At 42.6% G+C, this 14,791-nt stretch overlaps 2 protein-coding genes across 2 annotated transcripts; one reads left to right on the top strand and one right to left on the bottom strand.

Annotated features, from left to right (window-relative positions):
• Positions 1-5,779, bottom strand: rnf126 (ring finger protein 126). Its single transcript, XM_079285477.1, has 9 exons — positions 5,677-5,779; positions 4,343-4,401; positions 4,173-4,233; positions 3,846-4,084; positions 3,354-3,422; positions 3,186-3,255; positions 2,700-2,793; positions 1,308-1,423; positions 1-1,039 (listed from the first exon to the last, which is right to left on the bottom strand). Exons 1-9 carry the CDS (start codon positions 5,749-5,751, stop codon positions 887-889), a joined length of 936 nt encoding a protein of 311 aa, XP_079141603.1. The 5' UTR covers positions 5,752-5,779; the 3' UTR covers positions 1-886.
• A 1,533-nt stretch (positions 5,780-7,312) lies between these two features.
• Positions 7,313-14,705, top strand: sugp1 (SURP and G patch domain containing 1). The gene is made up of 14 exons (XM_079285471.1): positions 7,313-7,431; positions 8,168-8,336; positions 8,505-8,608; positions 8,953-9,201; positions 9,350-9,473; positions 9,572-9,672; positions 10,510-10,633; positions 10,730-11,052; positions 11,402-11,508; positions 11,634-11,811; positions 11,955-12,061; positions 12,697-12,842; positions 13,215-13,344; positions 13,557-14,705. Exons 1-14 carry the CDS (start codon positions 7,413-7,415, stop codon positions 13,581-13,583), a joined length of 1,908 nt encoding a protein of 635 aa, XP_079141597.1. The 5' UTR covers positions 7,313-7,412; the 3' UTR covers positions 13,584-14,705.
• The last annotated feature ends 86 nt before the right edge of the window (positions 14,706-14,791 follow it).

Genomic DNA, 14,791 nt, shown 5'->3' on the forward strand with positions numbered 1-14,791 from the left:
GAAAAATCTGTAAATAAAACACTTGCTTTGTGAAACCCATTTGGCCAGTTTCACAGAGGATATGCCCATGCCGTTTTTAGGTTCGGGCTCATTTGAGCTTTGTAAGTAGGTCGGTGATTATTTTCCCTTGAGAATAAAAATGTGTCCACTGTCGAGCTGTGAGGATCTTCACCGTGTCAAGACGCAAACTCACTGGATCAATCTCTGATAAAAAGAGAATCTAATAAAAACAGATAAACAAGTCCTAAAGGTCTTATTCAATGCAAAACATGTGGTCTTTTTGTTGTTGTTCAGTAGTTTACCCAAATTCACATTCTCAAGATCAGACAGAATTTCGTGCAAAATAAAAAGTGCAAATAAATAGGAATCAGATGAACACACTCAGGCTTTACTTTGATCCACCAGCTGTACAGTGGCTGACCATTCAAAATGAATTCTCCAGCTACACATCTATGAACTCTGCACCACCACAGGCTATGTTTTAAAAAAGAAAAGAGCATTCTGTTATTTAAATATAAAATGTGCCCCAGCCTTGTGGCAAACACACGTCTCCATCAAAAAGCAGTCCACTCTGGCTCAAACTGAGCTCACGTCAGCTCTGGACACAATCTCTCTTTTAGTATGACTCCTCGCAGCCTTTCTGGATCCTCTTTCAACACGGCCCAGTCCGCCCTCCTCAAGTACTCTGAGCTGGACCCGCTGTCCGCTCAGCACAGAGGGAGGCATGATGACTTCAAATCTGCAATAGATTTCACAGTTTCAACTCGACTCATATCGTCCCCTAGCATTGAGACGGACTACTGTCCCGGTCTCGGCTGAGAGGCGTTGGTTCTCGTTCATCGTGAGGTTTGTTTTCCAGATGTGAGGCGACGGTGGCGGTGAACATCTAGGAGTTTCTGGCAGCATTCTCATTGCTAGGTGAGCTGGGGGAGGAAGAGGAGGAGGACGAGGGAGAGAAGCTCATTCCTGATAACCCTGGCGGGTCTGTGGCTGTGTTCTGTCCGCTTAGACTCTTCCTGCACACGGGACATGTATCGTGCTGTAGGAAACAAGGACAAATTCCCATTTTCTGTACATCAAACGCACATGACTGGTTGCATACAAAAAATTGTGTAAGTTTTTCCAATTGTACAGTGTAACAGTACTTAAGAGGAGCATGTCTCAAAAAGGGAGGCAAAACATCAGTTTTATGTGGTTTTGCAGTTCACTTGCTCACACTGCAGTGCGTTTTTCACACGTTTTTACAAAGCACAATGTGTGAATGTGTTTGGGACATCCGTAATACGGTAGATATTAGATTTACATACCTGTTCCAGCCACGGTATTATACAGTCATTGTGAAACAAGTGATTGCATGGCAGTTGTCTAACATTCTCCTCAACGCTGTAGTCTTCTTTGCACACAGGACACTCTAAACCAGCACCTGCACAAACAGAAAACAACACACTGTCTGTCTGTCGGTCCGTGTGTTACAGAACCTCGGTCACATGAGTCAGCTGCAATGAAAATAGTCATCACACCAGTTCTGTTTATTTGAGTTGAGGGAGTGTTGCTTCACTTCCCCCGACAAGAATACTCAGGAAACTTCCTGCATACGTCTGTGATGATAGCACAACATTTCATGAGTGAGTAACTGTCAGGACAGGCCCCGTTCACATCGGATCATCCAAGACGCACAGCTTTAAACTGCAGGTGTGAATGCACCAAGACGCCTCGAGGACGCACTGACATGTGATCGCTCAGACCACATTCGGAGGTGGTCTGTGACGCACATAGCGCCATTCTTTTAGCAGCATTTAGGCCAATGAATCCTGAGTCACACTGAAGGACCGCCTACTCAACTGGCAACTTAACAAATGTAGTTATATTGCTAAATAGCTTTTTGGTGATGTGCGAGTGTTTTATATGCAGGACCCCTGGGACCTCCCGGTATTTGTAGGTTCATAAAATGTACCGGAATTCACAACTCTGTAGTATATTACTGGCCTGCTGCGCTCTCCCAGCGGTTAAAAACAACAAGTGGAAATTATGTAGGTTACGTGTTTATTTGCAAACAGAGTCTCGAGACACATGTGGAGACACATTCTAATGCCAGGTGTGAACCGGGATACTTGGAGCTGTCCTCTTGTGATCTGATCACACAAGGCTCACGTTAATGCCAGGTCTGAACAGGGCTTAAGATCCAATCGCTCAGACCACGTTTGGATGTGGCCACATTATTTTAGCAGGGTGGGTACGAGTGTGTCCTGGAGCCTCAATGAAGGACCTCCTCACCAGACGTCCTCTGCGGTAGCGGAAGTACGCAGCCATTTGCGCGCCAAAGGCGCCATTTTAATAAACAAGCTGAATGGATAGAGGATACAGGATGGATAGAGATATATTACAAGTCAAATTTCTTGGGTGATTTGGTTTGCTTGGAACACGACCAGTCTGTATTGTTTTGATTTCTTCTTTGTTTATTTCGCTCTAGGCTTAGCACTTCTGCCTCCCGCCTGTTAAAAACAATAAAGCATTTGGTCTTTGCAATCGGAAATGGTGTAAGTGTTCATTTTCTTACAGAGTGGGGAAGTGAGATCCGATCCCAAGTGGTCACAACAGTCCGACGAGAACGGACGTACTCGGAGCGGTCCTCCTGTGATCGGATCAGCAAACACGCATGCCAACGCCAGATGTGATCCAAGAGAGAGACGTGGACTTACCCACATGTTGTTCTGTGATGGTGACGGTGGGTAAACTCTTAATCCTTTCTCTGTCTGCAGGAGGCGGACCCGTGTTTTCAAACTGGTTCAATAACTACAAGTGGAAAAACAACAGAACCCCAATAAATGGCTGTGGGATCATCTGCAGGACAACAAGGCTGTTCTGTAAATTACAACATTTAGACATTCACTTCTAATATCTAGCTTAACTACGTGTCTGATTTAAAGGATGAATTCTTCACTAAGTTTGAGCGCTATTTGTTTCGTGCCAACAGGGTAAAAAATAACACTTATTAGAAGTGTAGAAAACACTTTTAGTACATTGTATCCTGGTATCATTGTATTGCTTATACAATACAAATATACTATGTATTATGATATTATAAATAGCACACTTCCTGTGGCTCTATTTAAAAAGGTTATTGGGACATTGTAGCCGCCTGATTGATATGCACCACTGTCATATAAAAGTAACACTTTCTATACCTGTGTAATGATAGCATCAAGACCATTGGCCCCCCAGGCGTAGTCCATTGGATTGGAATGGAGCATTCCCCTGCACGACAAGAAGGTAGTCAACAACAAAAAATATATGACGTTACTTGGTGATATGAAACAAGTACACAAACATGCATCGCAGTTTCTTGTACTCACCACGATCCCATCCCCATATTTGGCATGGCTGTAGGTGCAATGATTCCATTTACTAACTGCTGGATAATTCTGCATCCGGAAGAAAAACACCTTCAATGAATCAAACTAATTGCACAAATGGACATTTTCTGTAAATACTAATAGTTTTATGGTCGTAAATATATATTAATACTCAAATACAAATGGTAATACTAAACATCTGCCGTTTGGTATTTACAGGAATAGTGGCTCTTTGTTATTATAATGGTAATACTAGATATTTTGTGTTTTATACTTTTTGAATGAGGTAATATGTGTATACTAATATGTATAACAGGTCCCTTTCGTTAAGCAAACATATTAAAATGTATCTAAACATAATGTTGTTCAAGAGTTTTTTTACCATAACATGTGAAGCATGTATAACTCAAACAAAAGCAGCACATATTTGACCCGCATCCTCTTGCGTCCCACAACAACCTTCAACACACTCTGCTGGTGAAAAAGTCTCACCCTTCTAGTGTGGGCACTCCTTCGGGACGCGTACCCTGCCGTCGAGGAACATGGCGGCCGCGGGGTTGCCGCGCACTGTATCGTTGTCGCGATGCCATTTCCCTTTCTCTCCTGTTCTCTGCGTCGCGGTTGTCTTCTGTGGGTAGCCGCATTCGGAGGTCGAAGTTCTCGTCAAAAATCCCGAGGGCAAACGGGCCGTACCCGGAAGGGAACGTGAACAAGTGCTGGTGATCCACGTTCTAGTAGAAAAGACAGAGGCAACGTCAAATCACGGTGCCGGGTGCAAAATGCGTCCTGAAACCAACTGATTCAACGCACCACACTGACCTCAAAGGCTTGCCGGTTATGATCACTGGTGGAGGACGATGACACAGAACCATTTTCAGTACTGCACAAATACAGTGGTTAAGAAAGTGAAAAGTTAAGACTTAAAAATACACTTAAACATCACATTAATCAAATTCATGAGGAAAAAAACCCAGAACAACCCTCCATACCTTCGTTCCTCAGCCAGTTCCTCAATAAAACCAGAATCACAGCGTGGACAGGTGTAGTCCTACAGTGAAGATATAAAGGTGAATATATAGTGTACACCACAACATATAGACAGGTGTCTGTTTATTATGTACACATAGCTAAAAGTATTGCTCTCTAATTTAACAGTTTAGAGTGTTAGTAAAGGGGGTGATTCAACTTTACAGTCATTTTGGAGGCTGCACGCTGCTTTTGAATTGTTTTATTGTGTTATTCTGAGAAATGTTTATATTTGGTCGAACGTCACCGATATAAATTGGGTGGACAAAGTAGTAGAAACGCCTCTCATTTTAACACAATACAATTTAACAGCATCAGAATAGAGCATTTCTCCAAAATGATCATTGACACTTAAAACTGAATATTATAACCTTCATACAAGTTGGATTTACTACAAGGCTTGTATTAGACTGCATGGGTTTTAGCAAGGTGCAGGTCAACCCAATATATGATGTCTAGAAATGTCAAACATGGTCTTTGTGAAGTGCAGACTACCGGTATATGTTCCCAATGTCGATGTTAACCACACATGTAATCAGCATCATCCAGCAGTTTAGAACACGTTAACTTTACATGCTGTAACACATTGTGGGCACTCCCAATGAGTTAACATACTCTCCAGAGTCACGTTAAGCTGTAGCACGTGTCACACAGGTAAGCAGCTGTCAATAAATAACCGTGACTGTAACATTCAAGAAGCTTCCCATGAATGGCCACCGACACACTGCTGTGGCAGGCAAGTGCACCGATAACACAACACTGATTGAGACTGGCTTCGGATAGATGTTGTGAACGTGTTCCTGCTCTTTGCGGTGTTTCCACAATAAGCTAATGGCAAGTCTTATGGAAAAGACATTTACATTAAGCGTTTTTATGTTAGCTAATTGGAAATCTTTAAATGAAAACGTGCCTTAAGCCCCTGGACAGTCTGGTTTAGAAAGCGAGCCTAAGCTTTCTCCTGTTAGCCAGCTTGCTGACGTTAAACGCCTCGCTATGAAACCTTGACCTAAGCTAGCTGCTGTTTATTATGCCGCCATAAAGCTGAAATGGTATGTCTACAACACAAGAGCATAACGTGAGTGTTACCCACCAACTACATTACTACCACTTGACCGTCACTCTGGACCGTTGTTGCCTATGTGGCTAACTAGCTAACTAGCGTAACGTTAGCTACACAGCAGCAATGGACCGACGTGACTAGGTGCGAGCCACAAAATACACATAAAACCACACAAAGCCCAAACTCATTCTTCATTCTCATTCTTCAAGGAGGCAAATGTGTCTCTTGGGTCCTTACCGGTAAACGCGGACTAATCTCTGCTGAACACTGGTGACAAAAAAACCGGCAGGGCCGTGGTGGAGCTTCAGCCATTTCTAAGCAGACCAGTTCGTGCGAGACCAACGGGAAGCAACGAGGGACAATACAACCCGACTTTTGCAAAAGGAGAGACTAGCGGCAGCAGGACAAAAAAATTATCAAGAAGAAGACTTCCGGTTTAATATTTTCTTTCAAATTAAAACAAAAAAGTTAAAGGTGATTGGAGCCCCTCCATGCTACACACATGTAATACACATACAAATATACAAAACATTTATTGGGAAATTATATTCAATCATCACTTATTATGTGGCATATAAAATGGTTTAGTTACATAAAAACATATTTTTTTAATCATAATTGTTTAACTATGAGGCTACATATTTTATGCTGAGCAGAAGAAGTAATATAGAATTGATTAAATTAATTGAAATAATAAATTGGACGCTGTACAGTCTTTCTATCATTGCTCTTCCATATGATGTCGGTACTTTCCATAATACCTGTCGTTAATAACACACTAAAATATGGACCCCAGCCCTCATTTTCAGATATTCATGCTAAGATATTGAGAACAGTGCACACAGTCGGGTTTCTGCAGATTGTGCTCCAAATATTAGTATGTTGAGAAAGTACAGCAATTAAGAGTGTATAATACATTTGAAAATGTGATGCAAAGCAATATAATACACATGCAATAAATTACATTTTCGAGTTTTGAAACTGAAGATGTTATGAGTATGTTTTGCCCAGCCCTGTTCAAGGCCTACAATGATGGGGACAGAACATTTGAAAAATCTCTCTAAATTCTTGAATTTAATACGACACCACTGCACATGTCAACAAAGACTGATTATCATAGCCGTCACAAAGTTTATTGCAGGGCTATATCCTAGTTTGAATAACATACCGGTGTAGGCTAGTTTGGGTGCAGCATTGAGAGGAAAACTACCACACGCATGTTTTCTCAAAATGTTCCTTTTGAGCTGTCATCAGAAAACACTGCAGTCTGATGATGCTCTGTCGCATAATTATTTATTCCGCTATTCAATTCACCAAGTGATCCTAACAGCCGAGGGAAAGCACCTCAGTCATGACTCTGGCATCTGATAATTTAGTGCATCAGGTCCTAACCTCCTCAGGATAATGGGAGCTGCGTCCTCTCCCTGGGGTAGATTAACAGAGAGACCCGTTCTCTCTTTTGGGGAGTTTGTGCCTACTCAAGGACAAGGCCAGGGAGCTCAGCACCACACACACACACACACACACACACACACACACACACACACACACACACACACACACACACACACACACACACACACACACACACACACACACACACACACACACACACACACACACACACATACATACACACACACACGCACACACATTGCCAGGCTAGTTGAAGTAACAAAGCCCTCCCAGCAGATATATTGGCGCTACGAGCCCCAGACATCGCTAGAGGCCTATGACCTGCAGCATGTGCGTCCTGGCCTCTGATTGGGTATTCTGATGTAGTCCATGCACTTACGACTTTGCGACAGTAGTAGAGATAATGCTTTTATTCTGGAAAAACAACAACCGGAAGTCTTGTTGTGGTGTTTGCTAGTAGACTTAACTTACAAATCAGCTATTTCGGTAGCAGCGATTGGCCTTATTGTAGTCCGTGAGCGTCTTTTTCGAAATAGATATTTCCTCCCGCTGCGACCATGGAGCATAGCGATGCAGGTAAGTCCTTACTGTGACTTTGACTGTGATGCTAGGGCTGAACATGTAACTAGCAGCTGTCTGAGTTATTCTGAACCCTTAAGTTAGCCAGGTTAGCCGTTAGCTCTTCATTTGATCTATCGGGCTCATGCAGCCGGAGGAGCCCTTTGCTCGATCAACAGCAAGACGTTAGCTAGCTGTCGGCTAAGATAACAAGGTGAATTCATATATTAGACAATTTGTATTATATTTACGTACCATAACAAATAATGTTACCCGAGTTTCATTAGTTCTGCAAACTGTAACGTTAATATCCTAAATGAATGACACAATGCCACAGTTCTTATTAGCTTTTAAAAGTTAAGCTTTCTTAAATGCTACTCTGCAATACAACGTTAGACGTGTGTGTGTGTGTGTGTGTGTGTGTGTGTGTGTGTGTGTGTGTGTGTGTGTGTGTGTGTGTGTGTGTGTGTGTGTGTGTGTATCTGCCTTAGGAAGTTGAACCCCAGTAAAATCCAACAATGTAATAGAAAATCCACCATTGGAAAACGGTTCTTGTTTTTTCTTGTGTATCATAAATGGACTACAAGCTTGCATTTCGTGTGCAACTCTGTGTTGTAGATTGACAATAAATTAACCTTGAAACCTAATTGAGAAAATGTCATTTTACTTTTTGCTCCCTCAACTGCCAGCTCTTCCGCCGCATAACATGCTTATTGTGTTGTTATATTGCATTTCCCCTTTAATCTTGCTTTAGGGCGTGGAGGATGGAAGTCCAAGCCCATCCAGCCGCAGAAAAGCAAGATGAACATGAATATTCTCCGGCAAGAGAAGCTGATAGCTCAGAAGAAGAGGGAGATTGAGGCCAGAATGGCAGAGCAAGCAAAAGTGAACGTACAAACCCCGAGCAAACCCCTGCCTCCAAGGTATCGATATACTTACGGCCATATTCAACACATGTACATCGTTTTAGTTGTTAAGTACAGTTGAATATTTGAGACTGGTCCTGTTGGTCAGTATCGTTGACCCAAACATCGGCCTTTAATTCTAACAAAGAGTATTTAAACCCATTTCATTCATTCTGATCCCAACAGTTCTCCCAGTTTTCACGGCGGTTCCTCAAACAAGTTTCTAAACGATGGAAGCTTCTTACAGCAGTTCATGAGAATGCAGAAGGACAAACCCAACAATGGCTCTGGTTAGTAGTACTTTGTTCTGCACAGTGACCAAAAGGTTACAGTCGTGTTTTTGTCTTCTCCTTATCACAAGTAGAGTATTGCTGTGATGTTGTGTAGTGGAATTTAACACAGCAAGAGCAACCCTGGAACACTGAGTAATCGCTGTAACCTTGTAGCTTTGCCTACTCTTAGTCCTTGGCAGCTGCACGGTTTGTGGGAGGTTTTTAAAGAGGCCATGCTGACCTAAGGAAACTAGTTACATTGGTTACCCGCCAAATGTTCTGGTTGAATCAGAAAGAATAATACCCCTTAAGGCTTATGCTATTTTTTACAAATGATGTGTCCTGTTTCATACTCTTTCTAGCTTCCACCACTGATGCCAGATCTCCCACAGCTTCGACTTCACTACCAGGAGGAAACACGCTGCAGAAAAAGAGCATTCTCGTTGGCAAGCGGCCCGGCCTCGGAGTCAGTAGCATGCTCAGTCAGTTCAAGAACTACTCGCACTCCAAGAAAAATCCTGTTCTCAGCCAGAGGCCGAGCGTGTTCTGTTCTCCGGACGATGAAGATGAGGAAGAAGAGGACGATTACTCCAGATTCTTAGATATGAAAGGTAATTCAGGGCCTGTGTTTTCCAGTGTATCTCTGGACAACTCCACGGCTCGGACTTTTCAGTGCATCGTCTGCATACTCCGGTGCCTTGTGATTGGCATTTTGACATAGGTGCCCTTAGAGTAAATGTACTCATAGCCTGCTTAAAGTCTCTCCCCCAGAGGATTCAGACATCCGACTCATTGTCGACAAGATGGCCTCCTTTGTGGCGGAGGGAGGAGCTGAGCTGGAGAGAAAAGCCAAGGACGACTACAAGGACAATCCTGTTTTCTCGTACGTTTTTGAAGGACAATGTAGCTCATCCAGACGTATTTACTTTTACGGTATTCTTACAAACTCATCTCATTTCAAATGTCATCTTTGCCTTTCAGATTTTTATACGATAGGAGCACCATGGAGTATCTCTACTTCAAAAACAGAGTTGCCGTTTTGAGAAAGGATTTGCTAAGACCTGAGAATACGTCAGATAATGGTAAGATTACCTCTTCTCGCACTCCGGACAACAATGTCAATACAGCATTGTCCGTTTCATTACCAGTTTCCACCATATGACTTCACAGGGACGTCTGTAAACATTATGATGTGTTGTGCTAGCCTAAACGTCTGTGTATGCATCCACTCCCAAGTCCTTCCCTCACGGATGCATTAGATTGTTTCATGCACAGTTACTGTAATACAGTAACTGTCAAAGATGAACTAGAATATATTACTTCCTGCTGACGTCACACAGCAGGACCAATTCAACTCTTCCTGTTAACTGGAGACTTTCACTTGACTACATCGGTATAAAAACATTTTTCGTCCAGGTACTAATTTGGTTCACCGTCAAACTGCTTCTTATTTTTGTCTGTGCATATACAAGTCATGGCTTCTTTAGTTTTTCTCTCATACTCCTGTGTTTGAACGAAACCATATGTGTTTTTGGATTGGTCTACACTTTATCCAGTAAACTGTGATACGCACTATAAACATCCATGTTGCTCACCCCTATGTTGTGCCCAATTGCATGGTATTAGGAATTTGAAGGTGGGGTACATGTTCTAGTCCTGACGTGTGCACAGCACTGTACCTGCAGATAGAAGTTTCACAGTGTATATGGTGGAGCCTCTCTGGGCTTCACGTGGTCTGACTTTGTGACAGTGAAAGCCTCGCATCCATACAGTTCCCCATTCACCACCCCTGTTCCCCTTGCCCCTCCTTCCTCTTCTTATCCCCTATTAGCTCTAGACTGGTGCTGTGTGAGGGCCAGTTGAGTACGGTACAGTAGTCGAGTTTGAATTGAGTTCCAGTACTGATAGGCTGCTTAAAGTCTCCCCCCCAGTGGACCCGGAAACCCAGCAGATGGCTGAGAAGATGGCCAGGTTTGTGGTCGAGAGCGGCCCCGAGGTGGAAGCCATTGCTGCTGAGCGAAACCGAGACAACCCTGCCTTCAGGTCAGTCACTGTATATGTGTCACTCTGTTTATTTACACTATTAAAGCCTGGTTTTACACAAAATATCTACTGCCCCCACCCCCCCCCGCTTCTCAGTTTTTTATATGACCACCAAAGTCCAGCCCACCGCTTCTACAAAGAGAAAGTTCGGGAGTATCGGGCCGCAGCCTCCCAGGGCTCCTCACCTCCAGCAGAGAAATCCTGGACGGACCTTCGGCGACCAGCCGCGCCACCATTATCTGTAATCCCTCCACCACTGAACCCCGAACTCCACATTCAAGAGGCCGAAACTCCGCCTGTCAAGCGGAAGAGAAAGAGTAGATGGGGGTCTGAGGATGACAAAGTGGAGTTGCACATTCCTCCCATCATCGCTCCTCCGGAGTATAATGTTCCAGAACCCATCACACCCTCTCTCTCCGGTACTTAAACTTGTTTACGTGCTGTAAATATATTTGTGTTCACACATTAAGTTCTTTTGGGGAATGAAAGTAATGAACATAAAACTTGGGAGTGGTGTCAATATGTTTTTGGAGCCGTTGTCTATTCTTTTCCAACCTGTACATGCTAATATATGCATTTTGGAAAAGTCATAGAACACAATGTAATTATTGTTAAGAAATTGGTACTGCGATCATTATAGGTATTGATAAAATGGCACAAAGTATCGTTTTTGAAACCGCATATTAATTGGCTATTTTGGGCTCACTATCGGCCGATCCAATGATTCATTTATGAATATATAAGTTTGTGGTAACGTTTTTTTTTCAGTCCAGGATCTGAGAACTCTTGGTTATAAGAAGGGAAAGCCTCTCGGTCTGGTAGGAGTGACAGAGCTATCTGAGGATCAGAAGAAACAAATCAAAGAACAACAAGAGGTATGAAAGTGCCAACCAAACATATTTATTACGGGAAAGTTGCACAACTGCAACTTTTAACGATACCTAAAGTCCACCCACCCCAAAAATATTTTATTTTTAATGTTTTCTCACACGCTCTGTAGATGCAAGAGATGTACGACATGATCATGAAGCACAAACGTGCGATGGCAGAGATGCAGGTGATGTGGGAGAAGGCCATTAGGGACCACCAACATGAATATGACAGCGACGAAGAGGTGGACCAGCAGGCGGGCACCTGGGAGCATCGTCTCCGACATTTGGAAATGGAGAAGACCCGCGGTAAGGTTCACCATCAGTGTGGAGTATTGGCCTTGCTTCTGCAACACTAGCAGCTGCCGGTGCTTGATAATCAGTTCTTGTGAGGTTTTAGTGATCAGCTGTTGCTTGAAAGAAAAAAAAACATCTTGTCTGTACTTTTCCAGAGTGGGCTGAATCTCTGACAGATATGGGTAAAGGGAAACATTTTATTGGTGACTTCCTGCCCCCGGAGGAGCTGGATAAGTTCATGGAGACCTTCAAGGCACTCAAGGTTTGTTTGCCTCTGAATTCACTTGTTCTCCAGCCTAACGGGGAAGGAGCGATGGTTTCCCTCTTCCATTAGTTTCAGCTTTAGAGGTAAATAAAGATGACTCCTTTTTGAGGCAGCTAATGTCAATAATTGCTTTTCAGACATCCCACAGGTCATTAAATGCTTTGAATGTGTGATTTTACGAGGCGTGACGTGTACAGAGAAAATAAAAAAAGAATGTACCTAAAAATGTACCGATTCCCTGCAGGATCTCTTCAGCGTACAATAGAACTTGTTTCATGTGGAGTCTGTAGAAGCTGTTTGCCCTTTAAATGAAGGCCATACATACACAGTTTAGTAGGGCCAGGGTCAGTTGGAAATGTCTGTAAACAGGATTGTAATCATCCGTCCATGCCTCTGTTTTCAAGTTGCTTATCCAGGTCAGAGGCACTGTGGCAACAGAGCAACCTAGACGCCCTTTTCTCCAGATGCCAGTGTTCATTATATTCCAGTTAAACCAACTAAATAATAGAAGAATCTTGACTCACCTTATGCTGAATTCGTTTTAAATAATCTCCCCTTCTTCCCCCTTCTCGGTGCACCACTTCAGTGTGTTATGGCCATGAATGAACACTTGTAGTCTTGTTGACTTGCAGGAGGGCCGAGACCCGGATTACACGGAATACAAAGAGTTTAAGTTGACGGTGGAGAATCTTGGTTTCCGAATGCTCATGAAGATGGGCTGGAAGGAGGGAGAAGGCCTGGGCAGTGACGGACAGGGCATCAAGGGCCCTGTCAACAAGTGAGCGTTCATCTTCACCACATTTGCCTTTCATCGCATTTCTTTATCATTCAGGGAATCTGTAATTCAACAGTTGAATTCATATTTCCACTAACTACTGCTAGCCCACAGCCAACATTTTGACTTGTCGTGGCAGGAAATGCGCAGGTGTTACTAATTCCATTAATGACAGCACTTTTTCCATCACGTGTCCCAGTGAGCCGTGCCAGTGGGCTGGCCTGTACATTACACCTGTGCTTTTTCTACTGTGACATGTTCAAATATCTTCTGTGGAAAAGGATGTTATTTTAATGGTTTTGCTTCATTCAGAAATGACCAAGCATACATGAAAAGAGACGCGCGTGTTGAGTGGCCTTCTCTGTCTCGCTCTAGGGGAACTACCGCTATGAACGGAGCAGGGTTTGGACTTGACCGTCCGGCGGAGCTCTCAAAGAGTGATGATGAGTACGATGCTTTTAGAAAGAGGATGATGCTTGCGTACCGCTTCAGGCCCAACCCACTGGTAACATCTGTTTCATATTGTTTTCTGTTGTAACAATATTCCGTTAATTGAATGTGTAATAGCATGTAGAAATCCACACTCGTTGTTTTAATAACATACTTATTTTTAGAGACTTAGAGCTTCGTTCTTCCATTACTGTGCTGCAGATCCATTCATTTAGATTTTTGCCACAATGTTTGAATTCATCTCGCGTTTCTTTTTTGCTTCCACAGAATAATCCACGGAGACCATATTACTGAAGTAGAGGACTGTTTTTGTTTGTACTTGTTTTTAGTTTATCATAACTTAACAGCTGTTTTCTGCAGCTATCGCGTCTCTGCTCGGGTGTGGAATGGACTGTGTTGCAGAAACTTTTTAATTTGTGTGACATGTAGAAAGATTAGACTATCTATTACATTTGAGGTTTAATTTGAGTGAGAAAATGTTTCTTTAAATAATTGATCACTTGTTTCATACCATGTCAATGTAACACTGTAACAACGTGAAACATATAGGCTCACATCGCCTGACTTCCAGAATGATTACACTCTTCAGTTTGTTTCCATTTTGTTCTTTTCAGAGCTCGACTTTGCATTCTCAACTATCCTGTACACTATAACAGCTCTGTCTTAGTGCACAATCCTCTGTATAGTTTTTTTGCATCTCACTGTGCTATAACTGATATTTGATTCCTGTCATTATATGCTTCAGTGTTCACAATAAATGTCCATTTACTGAAATGTGGATTTGTAACATATGTCTGTATAACCACAGACATATGCAGCCAGTGGTGAGGCGGAAGGTGACAGATCAGTGAAATCAGACCTACAGATTGCCATTCCCTGGGGGGGGGTTACACGGGATAAATATAACTCCGAAATCCCAGCTCGGCAAGAGACACTCTGGTGTCATACAGCATACAGGCAACTTAAGCCATATTAGAAGGTAAACCAACACTTTGATTGGTTAGTGGCGTGGTAAAGCTTTTAGTTGAACGTAACGATTATTTTTCAATGTCCACTAATATTTGGTTACTAAAATATCAGAAAGTCAAACTGCTTGTTTTGTCTAAAAGATAATCAATTTACAATCTTATAAGTGGGGAAAAAGCAGAAAATCCTCATTTGATTTGAGAAGCCAGAACCAGGGAACGTTAGGCATTTTTGCTGGGAAAATGCTGATTATAAAAATTGTTTCCAATTATTTTTCTGTGAATCAACAAAGTGACTAAGAACTACAGCTTCGGAGCCAATGGATGTTGGAAGTGGAGTGTGGTTCATAAAGGGAAAGGAAATAAGAAACCAGCTCAAACAAATGCTTTTGTGCCTCATTTTAGTGCTGATTATAATCAGTGTTAATAAAAACAATAAACACCTTGTGGAAGAACACAACTTGTCACGAGCGTTGGTGTGTTCTTTCCTCAGGATATCCAAAGTAAATTCCTCCAAAAATATCAATAGGATCAGAC

This window comes from Melanostigma gelatinosum (assembly GCF_949748355.1).
Source record: "Melanostigma gelatinosum genome assembly, chromosome: 15".
In the NCBI taxonomy this organism is placed as follows: Eukaryota; Metazoa; Chordata; class Actinopteri; order Perciformes; family Zoarcidae; genus Melanostigma; species Melanostigma gelatinosum.